The sequence below is a fragment of the Rhipicephalus sanguineus genome, chromosome 6 (genome assembly GCF_013339695.2).
Source record: "Rhipicephalus sanguineus isolate Rsan-2018 chromosome 6, BIME_Rsan_1.4, whole genome shotgun sequence".
NCBI classification, from domain to species: Eukaryota; Metazoa; Arthropoda; class Arachnida; order Ixodida; family Ixodidae; genus Rhipicephalus; species Rhipicephalus sanguineus.
In genome coordinates, this window is record NC_051181.1 from 106,638,002 (window position 1) to 106,651,928 (window position 13,927).

General features: G+C 45.7%; 1 protein-coding gene across 1 annotated transcript in view; it reads left to right on the plus strand.

Moving 5' to 3' along the window:
• LOC119397461 (hepatocyte growth factor receptor) overlaps positions 1–13,927 on the plus strand; it is a 37,841-nt gene that overhangs the window by 14,672 nt on the left and 9,242 nt on the right. Inside the window, exons 7-13 of the mRNA XM_049416576.1 lie at positions 1,470–1,658; positions 2,965–3,076; positions 4,050–4,309; positions 8,412–8,606; positions 8,901–9,012; positions 10,112–10,381; positions 10,936–11,091. Coding sequence (XP_049272533.1) covers positions 1,470–1,658; positions 2,965–3,076; positions 4,050–4,309; positions 8,412–8,606; positions 8,901–9,012; positions 10,112–10,381; positions 10,936–11,091 — 1,294 coding nt within the window. The remainder of the gene's footprint in view (positions 1–1,469; positions 1,659–2,964; positions 3,077–4,049; positions 4,310–8,411; positions 8,607–8,900; positions 9,013–10,111; positions 10,382–10,935; positions 11,092–13,927) is intronic.

Genomic DNA, 13,927 nt, shown 5'->3' on the forward strand with positions numbered 1-13,927 from the left:
TTATGCGAGCTTTGCACTGTTTTGACATAGTATGGCACAGTGTACAAAGTCTTCCCTTCTCCGTCTTTCCGCATAGTTGTATATGTGCAATCTAATTTTTTATTCCCCTTCAATATTTCTCATATTGTCTTATTTTACTCCTCCCCTTTAGTGTTCATTTCTCTTTGTCTACGTGTTTTTGCTCTTTTTATTTCTGAAGACTGTCTGTATTGTATTGTTTATTTTTATTGATTTTATTTTTGCGTGCGCCTGCACAAAGACCTCACAGTTGTTCCTGGGCACGTAATAATATAATGATTGATTGATTGATTATTATTATTATTAATCTTATTTGTGTGTGTGCACTGCATAACGAAGGCTTCTCGCGAAGACCTGCAATTACCTGTGCAATCAGCGAGTTGATTTTACCTTAGGCCTGCAAACGCATGACTATAATTCAGTAAAGTAACCGATTTTATTAAACAGATAACAGCGAAACGCAAGAGAGATTAGCGGTATAATATTTCTCTAGTCACAAGATAACGCAGGAACAATAGTGATGTGCCCAAATGGTCGGAACGTGGGATCTGCCGAATTTTTTTTAGCTCATTATTTAGGCTCAGTGGCCCGTCGGCGAAACGATGCATTAAATATCTGTGCAAATGCGTTACTACCGCTATAGTGTTCTGTCGTTTCCTTGTTCCTAATGTGTAATAATTCACAATAGGTGTAACCTCGCTAACTGGGAACGGGAGTTTTATGCAGACAAGGAAGATGATGTTTGCTCTGACAGTCTCGCTAAGCGAGACTCTGACCGAAAAAGAAGACGTGTTTTTTCATGCTCTCCAGCAACGTAATTAGGATCTTATCGTTAAATATGCGTCTGAAGTTCTTTTGAATTGAACTGACGTTTATTCGTCCTGTAATCTTACGGGATCGGGATCGGAGGCTAAACGCTATAGAGCCTCAAAGAAAACCTGTGCTCCTTATTACATATTGGCACGCAGACCATTGAACAACATAATTCAATAAAATATCATAAAATATCGTTATTTAATGACACAATTAACAAGACCTTGTTACACAATGCGAATAATACATTAACAGTTTCGTCGCGTAATGCAAACTGGCAAATAAAATTTTAAAGATGAAATACAGGAAATTTATTATGCATACTCAATATCATGGTTCGTCAGGATGGACTTGATCATGGTATTAGAAGGTATCTTATTTCAATCTATAGAGACCGTGCAAGTGATTTCGCGATGTAGGTATTTGGTGTTCGATGTGCTACTTACTATGATTCTGTTGCGGTAAATATATTTTCGTAGTATCTTTCTATATACAACGCTATTTTGACGGCACTGAGTATTATTGGCAATGAATGAATGAATGAATGAATGAATGAATGAATGAATGAATGAATGAATGAATGAATGAATGAATGAATGAATGACAGCTGAGTCCTCTTTTTCGGTCTGTTACTACAGAGTGGAAAATAAGTTTCTTCATTGTTCAACGAGCTCCGTAAGCCCTAGATCGCTTCAAAAGATGCAAGTCAGGCTGGTTATAGATGGCGCTGAGGTTCCTTTCACTACGTCGGATGGCCGACGCCCAACATTCACTTACATGCCGAACCCAGTGATCGACAACATCTCTCCATCCAATGCAACTTTCAGGTATGTAACCGTCAAGAATTGTGACTACGAACTGTTTCGTGGCTATACCAGGGTTGCCGTTGGGTAGATTTGAAAAGAAGCCAGAACTCAAGTTAAAGGTAGCCAAAAGAAACCACGCCATTGAATTTTATCCCAACATTTGTAGCCATACAGAACAGAAGTGTCATTATGAAAAGTTTTTATTAGTGAACAATAACTAATACTCTTAAAAAGAAAAAAAGGCATAAAAATAAGAGAAAGCTTTTTTTTCCCCTCTCGCTTAGTGTTCAAGCCACAAGTAAGTTGCGAATAAATCAATAAATGAGAATAAGTTTAGCGCGCTTGCATGTAGTTAATGTAGAATATGTGGAGTCCTTGTCTGAGACAGAGTAACTTCGGAACATTCAAGCGAACTTCTCATAGGAACATCAAATGCTGTAGCAGTTTTTCGTTGAAGCTGCAGATCAAAATTAATTAGCATAGTTACCATATTGAAAGTCCAGTTTTAAGTAGTGAAATATGGTTGAAGATGGACAGTCCAGTTTATTTTGTTGGGGATCTCTATTTTGTATCAAGTCGACACAAGAACACGCGCTGCGCCTCACCATTAGACTCTGGCTGGAGTAGCGTGCTAGCTATGTGTTTTCCAACATTCATACAACCTCGTCACTGAGTTTTTGCAGTGCATCGGTTGGTGGAGGCTGGTGCTCATCAGGCTGGTTTGCAGAACATAGGTTGCTGCAGACTGGCTGCGATGCGCCCGCAGGCTGGTGCGCATCAAGTCCGTCACCATAGTGATGGTGACGGGCTTGACTCTCTTGATCTGATCATACAGTAAGTATTGAGGGAGTCAAATCCGTAACAATCACTACGGTGATGCGTAAATGTTGCGCAAGCCTTCGTTGTGTCTGTCCTCCCAGTAAAATTTGCTGTGATGTGAGTCCGGAATTCTCGGTCCAGCACAAGTGTGATGCCGCTTCGGTATAACGTTGCTGAAAGTAAGCGCTCTTGTTGCCGGCATGTTCCAGTGATTGTGCGGGCTTTAAGTATACGTCATTTTGCTGCATGGTTCGTTTCTTTCCTTTTAGACAAGTTATTTCTGCGCACTGAGCTATGATCTCACAAAACTGGCGACGTGGGAAGTGACAACATTTGGTATTTATAGCGCCAAAACCCTTTTCGATAATTACAAAGAAATGGGCTTGTAATAATGGACTTATCTCTGTGAAAAGATGAGAAATCGGTGCTTATTGAGACGGTTATAGAGACAAGATCATGTGAAAATTTAGTAACAGTTTTGGTCACAGCAACAACTTACCATTTCCAGCGAGAACTTCACCCTTGTGGCGAACGGTGTCTTTCTGGACAGCGCCGCAGCTCCAAAGATAGTAGTTCGAGTGGATTCTCTCAACTTCAAGAAAAGACAGATCTTAGTGAAGGTAAGAATCCGTGCTTATTGTAAGTCGCGCGAAACGTTTAAATGCTATTCCACAAGGAAGATATGTAACCACTCCATAAATAGTCAGCCGTAAGTGCGCAAGAAATTTTGAAATCTAATGTGGCACTTAAAGGAGTCATGAACCACTTCTCTGGCTTGGTGAGAAAACACATCCTGCGGATAGCACGCACTGCTATGATTCTTGGGCAGCAAGGACGTTTACAAGCGGAGCACGCAGTTGTCATTTTCTCAGGCGCCCGTACAGGATCATGTGCTCACTCTCTGCGAAGCTGCCGGCCCCTGCTGTTTGACATCGAACAGCAGATAGCATGCTATTGGACTATAGCCGACATAAATCAAGAGCGGCATTTGTATCAGGTAGACTTCTTGCCACGGGGTTCCGCCACGTGCCGGCGCCGCACTCCGTAGTGTGCTAACATTACGCAGTGAGGCACACTCGCGAACAAGAATCACGAGAGAGAGAGAGTGTGTGTGTGATCGCGTTTCATCACGCGCGCTCAAGGTGACGAGGCACCCTGACTTAACTTCTTTCCCCCTTGCCACCACTCCGTGTGTAGCTTCCAGCGCGCTCGTCGGAACGAGAGAATAGAGAAAGCCCTTAAAGCACACGACCAACCACTGTAACTCTACTCGTTCTTGATGGATTCGAGAAATTTTTCCGGTAATGGATTCGTGGGGTAATACACTCCGACACTGAGGTCATTCGATGATTACTTGGAAAATTGGTTCATGGCCTCTTTAAAAGACTTCGAATAACATTCCAATATGTTGCTATCGCATTCATTGCTTCGTCCTTGCGGCGAAGCTGTGACTATTTTTTTTTTCGCGTTGTAGAAGGGTAAATTGCTTTGTGGCCGCCATTTTTTGCACAACTATTTGATGTGGCCTCGAGCTGTCTAGTGAATGTATAGTGACAGTGATTATTGTGTCTTATACAACTTTTTGTCTCGTAGGACTGTCGCGTGTTGATGGGAGGCCGCAAGATGCTGTGTCCCGGACCGTCTCTGCTGCAGTTCTCAGTGATCACCGGAGACGAACTGCGGAATCACCGGTTTCGCGTGCCGGCGTTGATTAGCTTCCACATGGACGGCCTACGTCTGCCACCTGACCGCCTCGGCAAAGCGGGCTACTTCAGTTTCTACTACTTGCCGACGCCCGAAATGGACAGCTACATAGAGCCGGAAGTCACGACCAGCATCTCGCTTACCACTGCGCAAACAGTTGTGCGTATTTTTTACTGTCCTTCCTCGCTTCCTGTGGCATCCGCTTGGCTGTTTGAATGAGGGGCGGTCACCTGTCATATCATAGTGGAGTGTTCAGTATTTGGGCTATCTTTGATGTGGATATGTTGTACTCCAAACTTCTATATAATAGCAAACGCACGTCATGGCCGCGGAAAATAACGAAGGGCACCGATACAATGGATAACTGAGAAAATGCTGTTGAGTGTGTTGGCACTAACTGTTCATTTCTCCTTTTTTTTTTATTACTGTTCTTTTTTCTCTATCTTATCTATTATTCCCCCTTCCTCCACCCCACGAGTAGGGTAGCCAATCGATCCAAAGCTTGGTTAACCTCCCTACCTTTACCCTTCGTTTCTCTCTCTCTTTCTCTTGTATAAAAGACAAAGTTAGGAAATCAATCACGTGTGCTAATCTACATAAGTTTTCACTTCAGCCTAATAACCGTTGTCGGTACATACACGCAAAAGAACGCATTATTATTCGATATCGACGACACAAGAGGGAATCAATTTGTTCGTACTTAACATTTGCATTCTGCGGCATTCCCATAAGCCTGGGCAGACGTCTGCTTTTTACCGTTGCTAATTGCTCATCATTAATTGAGAAGCTAAGAAGCGCTAAAGCGGTGTTCATTTTATTTAGCGATTTTGTCAAAACAATATTCTCAACTGTCTGTACTTAGATTTAGGTGCACGTTAAAGAAACCCAGGTGGTCGAAATTTCCGGAGCCCTCTACTACGGCGTCCCTCATAATGATATCGTGGTTTTGAGACGTTAAACACCAGATATTATTATTATTATTATTATTCACAATTGTCTGCTTGACTGTCACCGTCAGACCACCCATAGTAATTCCAATATAAACACATTTTAACACGAAAGTGTTTTATGCCGGGGTCCACCAAGACTCCGGTGACGTATTTCCGTCACGGAAATGACGTCGAAAAAGTGTACACGATCAGATGGCAAAGAAAAAAAAAGTCACAGTTTCGCCGCAAGGGCGAAGCAATGAATGCGATAGCAAGAAACTAATGCTATACGCAGTGAGGCTCGCCAATGGATACTCTCAGTTTGAACAGCGCTCCTGTTGCAAAGACGGCCGAAGCAGCGGAGGAAACTAGCGTGCTTCAAATGTCGAGCTGTGACACTTGATAGTTCGCGCGCATCTTCTGTTTGTTCGTTTAGCGGCGTCCCTTGAGCTCGAGTGACTTTCGTGCGCTCCGTAACATGAGCGCGGACACGATGAAAGCGTGAAACATCCCTCTTCCCCTCAGCACGAGAAAACCGTGCGAGCAGACAGCGGAAGGGCGAGGCTCTCCCTACGCAAACATAAGAAGAAGCGAGCGAGCGAGCTCGCCGACGCGCTCCTCGCGCCATCTCGCTGGTAATGAAGAAACGATTATAAGCGCCTGCCGTCTCCGAGTCCGTCCAGCGCTAAGGGGTGTGTATAAAACGCTCACCGTTAGCTACGTAGAGGATCTGCGTTACGTGGCGTAGTGGCTAGCGCCACTCGCTGCGGAGCAAGAGGTCCCTGGTTCGATTCCGCGCTTCGGAAACATTTTTCTGAATTATTTTTCTTTGGGGCTTTTATATATATATATATATGCATACTTATACATATACGGTGCATGACGACGGCGACGGCAAAATTCAGCCGAGACTGTCCATGTAATTGCTATCGCAATAAAAAGTTCCGTCAACGGGCATCGAACCCACGACCACTCGGTCCGCAACAACAGATGCCGGGCGCGCTATCCACTGCGCCACGGTCACAGACTCTGGAGGCTTTACAAACGCGCCTTTTATATCTACCACTCTCCCGGTCGGTGGGGTGGTGTTGCCCTCTGAGAGCGGCAAAGTAGAATAATTCGTCATTAATGTGGCTTTCGCGATTAGTACCTGCAACGCGTTACACGTTCGTCCCATTCGGCGCGTTTTCAATAGAAGTGCAATTTTGTCAATGCCTTAACACACCGCGAGGTGGAGACCTTAACGCAAGCGTCGTAAAAGCGTCGGCCTCGCTCATAGCATCACGCTAATCAAATCAAAAATAGCTCTGCGACGCGCGCCTGGCTCACCTGCCTGTAACACCGCGTTCCCGGCCTACGCGCTCGCCCCGAGAAAAATTGCGGCCGGGCTACCGCGGCGGCACGACGCGCTTTGCGTTTCCCTCTAGTGCGGCCGTGGTATTCAATCACAATTTAACATGCCGCAGGATGGCAACCAAGTTCTGCGTCAAATATGCGACGCTCTTCTGGCTATCACAACTCGTTCTCTGATTACGCTTTCACCGTTAACTACTACAGCTACCACAAGGGTTTGTTTAATCATTGAACATGGACGTTAAGGGCGAGACAGACGGCACGATTTTCCATGCGATGCGACGTCCGACACGGCGGTGGGGAAACCGGAATGGTGACCTTTCATAGCATCGGACAGCCACCATTCCCTCTCCCCCACCGCCGCGTCGGCCGTCGCATCGCATGGAAAATCGTACCGTCTGTCTCGCGCTTTAATCGTCGGCATGGAGATGTACCACCAAGCATCAATGTGGGTGCATCCATGTTAAACGGCGCTATAGCTGCCAGACATCAATATACATTGTGCAAACTCTCTTATATCAATGTACAGTAAACATTCAGTTACTTCTAGGGCACGTTTTACTTTCGTGTTATTCCGATTCATATGACGGAGGGATCAACCATGTTTTTTAACACGAAAGTGTTTTATGCCGGGGTCCACCAAGTACATCCGTCACGGATATGACGTTGATAAAATGGACACCAACGGGTGAAAAAGAAAAAAACAAGAAAAAGATACCCCGCTGGGAATCGAACCCACGACGTTGCGGCCGCGACGGCAAGCGCCCGACGCCCTAACCACTAAGCCATCTCGAGAGATGCTAGGCACGGCGCGAACGCGCTTTATATCTTTCACACATTCTCTTTCGCGGCGGGCGGAGCGGTGCAGTGCCGCCGTCTGTGAGAGGTGAAAAGAAGCAATGCTTCACGATCGACACTTACTAGCGCTTACTCCGAGATTGCACGCGATATCTGAGGTCATGGTTAAAGCGGTTGAAGCGTCTCGATAACAGAGAGGTAGAGTGGCCGCGCTGGCGTCGCCGAGGCACCCTCGACGCAGTTAGCCTTTGGCTTCGTGTTAGCGTGCGTGGGCTCATCGGAGTAGTGCAGCTTCCACGTGCTCCAACGGGATTTCTCCGCCGCCGACTGCTTCCATTGCGAGAGCACCGACTAACAAAACTGCTGCAATATGCGTTGCAGAAAGGACGCGATTTCGACGGGCGAATGTCGTGCCTTTGTGGAGCGAGAGCAGCGCCTGCGAGACAGAGGCCAGCGGGACGCACGCGTTTGCGGCTCAGGCTACGAACCTCTACCTCCCGTGTTGCTGAAGCGCAGTGTGTGTTATGTATGCATGAGCACAGGCGTCGGCTACCCATTACTAGAAAGCGCACACCTTTGAAGAAGTGCATACCGGGTGCCAGTGTTGATTGTGAGCTTGTTGATATCATCCTTACGCGGGATTCACGATTCGCTGTGTTCAAATATATGTTCACACCGTCAGCTACCACAACGGTTTAATCATGATCATGGGCGTTAGTCGTCGCGATAGAGACATGATGTCAACATGGGTGCATCCACGTCAAACGGTGCTATAGCTGCCAAACACGAATAGACGTTGTACAAGCTCTCGTATATCATTACACAATAAGCACTACTTCTGTGAAGACACGTTTCACTTTCGTGTTATACCGATTCCTATGACGGAGGGATAAGCCATGTTTTTTCCTTGTGTTCCTGTTAGCGGAGTGCAATATTCACCGGTCTTAAGCCACGGTATGGCCCAGCGGCTGGAGGAACGAACATCACTCTCTTTGGATCAAACCTCCACCGTGGAAGAGAACGCGGCGTGACAATGGGAGGAGGTGGATGCACTATCTACAGGTATGCACTTAAGATACGAGCCGTGTGTGAGCCAGTTTCTGAACGAACTTCAGTACCCGCTTATATTACACCTATACGAGAAGCAACTAATATATGTACATTGTGACAGGGTAAGCTCGACGTTCCTGGAGTGCTCGACGCCTGCCGTCGACAACAGAAGCATGGTGGGCCAGGAGATGCAAGTCATCCTAACTATAGACGGCAAGGAAGTTCCTTTCATTCCATCCGCCATTCCGAGCTCCAATTTCATGTACAAGCCGGATCCCGTCATCGATGACATAAAACCCAAGAGGGCTACTTTCAGGCAAGTGGCAATCATGAATTTTGGGGTGCTACAGCTAAAAATGTTCTTGGTAGTACGTACTGATGTTCGCTGACGTTCGCACGTTGAGGTTCATCTAGCCTAAAGGCAACTAAAATTATATTGTGCCAAACGAATGCAGTAGTTCAAATTCTATGCTCACAGTAATTAGATTGTTCGTTAAAATCGTCTGGCCAGACGTCACTAATGAATCTATGCAGACCAATTTGTTTTCACGGGAGCGTAATTAGTTGTGCTGATCATGATGGTTACGATCGGTACAATAACGATTTACAGTCGGAACTTCTCCGTTGAAGTGACAGGCTCACATCTGGACAGCGTTGCTCTGCCAGTCATCATCACTCAAGTGACCTCTCTGAGCCAAGAGCAGACAGAGTACATAAGAAAGGTGAGAGGCTGTTTAAGCATGTGACATTCTTCTTCGCATATAAGAAAGGCTGTTCGTGCGTATTCAAGTTGCAAGACTATATCATTAGAAGAGAGCATACAGAAGCTCACAGGCGATAGCTGATATGGCCAATAACAATTTTTTTACAGGAATTTCACATCTGTAGTTTATGAACCCGTTCTTCGAATATGCTTTGCACAGTAGCGAGGAGGCAGTGAAAAAGCATGTCACAACTAGTGATTTTTTTATTAGGCCGAGACCCTTAATTAAATGCCGCGACAGACGCTGGCCTTGGAAAACGCGGCATGCGGCACGAAAACCCCATGTGGCTTTCAGCCGATAAAGAACCCAGGTATTCTGCGTGGCGGTCAGGTATTGTACCTCATTGCCGCGCCAGTTCTTGAAACCACTTTGGGAAAAGGCCCTGTACATTCATCATGTTGGGCAATAAGTCATGTTAACAGATGTAATACTGCGTGGTAGAAGAGTAGAGTTGCATCAAGTGTCACACCATCTTAACTGCTGAACAAGTGGGGGGTTCAAAGCTGCCAACCCGTTACAAAGGGCTGAGCTTATCTTCACCATCTCATCTTCACCACCGTCAGTCATCAACAAAGACGCTGGCGGCCTAAAAAAGGTGGCGTGCGGTGCAATAGCTCACGTGGCCACTCAAGCTCCGATGATGATGGTGGTGGTGGTGGTGGTGGCTTTCGCATTCGTGACGTCTTAGGCGAATGCATTAGGGACATTGTGAGGCTTTCGTTTTCCTTTTTTTTTTTTTCCTTCAGATTTCCGAGCGAGGACACATTGAATAAAAGGGCGCGACAATATACACTGCTGAGCAGCATTCACCTCACCCGCTTTAGACGTTCTGTTTACACTGAGGCCACCTTACAGAAAAAATGTGTCCGCGCGCACTCTACGTCTTACTGAAATCTCTCGGGTACAAGCTTTGGAGGCTAAGCGAAACGTCTTCATGCAGACGTACTTTCAGGTTAAATGAGACGCATCGCGTCGATTATCGTGGCACGCGCCAAGTAGTTGCAGCCTCTGAAACTGTCAATGAAATGTTTTTTTGAACGAATGCTATGCACTGCAGGAATGTCGCGTTCTGGAGGGAGGCTCCAAGATGCTGTGCCCTGGCACTTCCCTTATGGATTCATCTGTTATGAACCCGAGTGATTTGAAAGCATTGAACGACTCTGTTCCTGTGCGGATCAGCTTCCAAATGGATGGACTGACTCTTCCACTGGCCGCAAGTGGCGACAATGGACATTTCACGTTTACCTACCAACCGGAGCCACAGTTCGAGCGATTTCCTGAAGTGGAACGTGCCATCGACCCCAGCGAACCTACAATTAGGATCACGGTGAGGGATTATAGTTCTTTTAACGCAATTTTGAAGCCAATGGTATTCTCGCAAATGTGTGCCATTAACTTGAGTTATCGTACATGAGCTGGTATTGAGTATGTCTACCGGCATCAATGCGTCGCCTTATAATCTTGCATTTGCTGTACTTCTGGTCGCTGTCATTGAATACATGCGGTCTTCGTGAATGCTCGATATCGCACTGTCGCCTTGGTAACTAAACCGACATAACCTACCGGCTAACACCGACTTGTAGCAATCTTTTTAATGGTGTTCTAAAGGGATTTTGGAGGATGAAGGGTTACCCGTCTTAGACCACTTGCTTGCGTCATTATCGATGAACACATGCTCGCTAACGTATCAGCAAACTACGGACCGTATTCCGTGATTCAATGCCTCACCTGAAGTTTTGCCCCACTTAATTATGATTACGCCTTATGACAATTAATGATATTAGTGTTTCATGAGGGCTTTTCAACTGGGGATGCTGTCAGATCGGTGATAACTTACTGGTTACCATGTGTGTATTGACAACGTGTTTTTATGTGTTTTAGGGACACCACTTCGAACTTTTTATGGACCATGAGGTGGTATTGGTCCGTGTCAATGGCTTGGACGACGCCTGCAATCTCACCAATGTGAGCTCTCGCTCAATTGTTTGTAAGGTGAAGCCTGGCATTCTGGAACAAGGTTCATCTTTGGCGTTAGAGGTGAGTAAGCACCTTTCGAATAGCTCCTCCATCATGAAACAACGACGATCTTGTTATCTAGCGATAGTGGCTTTCGTTATTGGTGTAAGTGTGATATTTGATGTGTATCTATGACACCGTATTCTGCTGTATGCCTCAGAGGAATCTTCTGAAACTAAAAAAAAAAGAAGTTAGGTATGCATTAAAGGAGCCCTGCAACACTTTTTCAGCATGGTCAGAAAACACTGCCGATCGGTAGTCGAGGCTCCTGAGAACATGTGAGCCAAACATTTTAGCGCAGCACGCGTCCTGGAATTTACGATTAAATCTCAAAGTCAGCTAGAAATGGCTCGCTCTTCTCTCAAAAATAATACCCAAATCCCCAAATGACGATGCCATAAACACAAAGTCCGCGGCCATTGGCTAATTTGATTGATTATTTGATTGATTGAAAACTTTATTGGAACATATACAATGTGCTCTCGCTTGTTGACTTCAGCACCGTGGTATAAAAAAGGGAAAGAAAAAAGAAAAAAAAGAATAAATTTTGAGCATCGTGTGCTGCACAGTTCCCGCGGCCGCCGCGGGATGGCGCAAATAAAGTGCTCAAGGTCATGACGCGCGCTAACCAACGGACGTAGTTTCTTGCCCCGTTGTCGTCCCCCTCCCTACCCTGTGTAGTTTTCAGCGCGCTCGCTTGTACGAAAGGAGAGAAAAAGCGCTTAAACCGTGCGACAAATCGCTGTAACTCAGCTCGTACTTGATGGATTCTAAATATTTTTTGCGACAGTCGATTCGTGAGTCAATAAACTCATTTGATGTACTTATTCGATGATTACTTAGGAAGAGAGAGAAAGATAAGAGGAATTCAGGGAGGTTAGCCAGAAAATAGTATCCGGTATGCTACCCTGCACTGGAGTTGGGGAATACGAGGTTGAAAGAGAGAAAGAGAGAAAATAAATAATAAGCAAAAAAACAATCACAACCACACGCGCACACGAGAGCGTTCCACTCAGAGTCGTTCTAACAGGCCAGCAGATCGCAGGAAGCCTACTAGCGCTTGTAAGGCCTTCTTCTGCGACGTTAAGTCTGAAAGTCTTGCAGGGCCCCTTTAAAGGACCCCGCAAACGAAAACTTTCAGTTGTTTTTTTTTTTTGCGTCAAATGAAAGGCCAAGCCCTCCAGAGCCTAGAAACTTGTAGGGCTAAGCGCGAGTGCACCCTGAAAAAGTAATTACAGTATGCTTTTAAAAGCTAGTTTCGGTTCCTACTGTACCCTGACGTCACGACACAGTATGAGCTTCTCGCCGCGTGCTCGCACAATATAATAGTTACATTTCCACGGCCGCTCCGCACCGAGGCTCCGTTGGTGACGCACAAGCGGCCATCTTAGAAGTTTTGGTACCTGACGTCATCACAACTAGCCAGGCTGCTGCGTGAAGTAGCCTGACGTCAAGCTAGTGTCGATGTCGGTAGGTGCGCCATGGAAAAATTGACTTTAATATCAAAATAAAATAATTTATCAGCATTTGCAGAGTTTCACACTTGCACAGAGCCATCTCTGCATACAGGAGATTTGTGTGGGAGAGTAAACTCGCCTTCGAAAAAAGGTGTGAGTACTCCTTTAAGCTAACGTTCCTAACTTGTGTTTATCAAAAAGTTCATTATATGTCTGTGGTTTCAGTGTTTGTTTGTTATCGGGTCGTTCGATCGGTAGGTGGGTAGGTCGGTTACAATGGGGGGAACTGTTGTACCTGTTGAAGCGGTGCTGGTGGGAACAAAACAGGGGTGTTGATTCATTCATGCGGTCCCTGTAGCCCCTGCAATTTTATTGCGATAGCAGTTATATGGACACACTCGGCGGATTTTCGCCGTCGCCGTCATGTCCCTGATATTTATGTTTGTATATATATGAAAATTCACAAAGAAAAATAAAGCAGAAGAAAAAATTCCGAAGCACCCGGACCGGGGATTCGAACCTTTGACCCCTCGCACACCAGCGCAGCGTTAGACAACTCAACCACGCGCTATTTTTTCTTTATTGAACTCAACCACACGCCATGCATGTGCCGGCTAAATAACGGCGAGCTCTTTATATACGCCATTTAGCGCTCGTTGTACTCAGATCTCGGAGGAGCTTAAAGGGACACTAAGGAGCAAAACTATTTTTGTCACATTAGTAAAGTACTCTTTCACGATACCAAAAACACCCCGCTTGCTGCAAGAAGAAGCTTAGTAAGCGAGAAAACGCGCAAAAACAGAATGTGGGTGGCGACGCCACCTTGAAGTTTCCGCACCATTCGCCTTGACGTCACATGTTTTGACGGCGCCTACTAGGGACTACGTAGTTCCTAATCGGTAAAAATGAAGTACATTGTCCTCTGAGGGGGCCAGAGACTTAACGTACCAAATGTGGGGTAATTTTGTTGTGCCAATGGTGCCAAAATACGATAAATACACTTTGAAATCCGTGACGTCAGGCGGGGAGATTTCGGCTCGAAATTTAAAAATGAAACTTTGAACTTAATTTTCTCCTCTATTAATAAATCTGTGATGGCGAAATTAACGACATTGGAGTTCTCAGAGCACAATTTATCGATCTAAACCGATTCATTGTTTCTCTTTAGTGTCCCTTTAAGTGTGTTTTCGATCACGCAACGCTCCGACATTTTCTTCCAATTTGAAAACTGCCCTTGAGACGCGCACGAAAAAGTGGCCCCTTTCTGTACCCAGTCGGGATGTGGAACGAAAAAAAAAAAAAAACACCGTGCACACCTTGCGTCAGACGCTCCCGTGTGGCAGGAGGCGCAGAAGGGTCACTCCACGTGCCGCAGTTTAAAAGAAAAAGAAATATCTAAG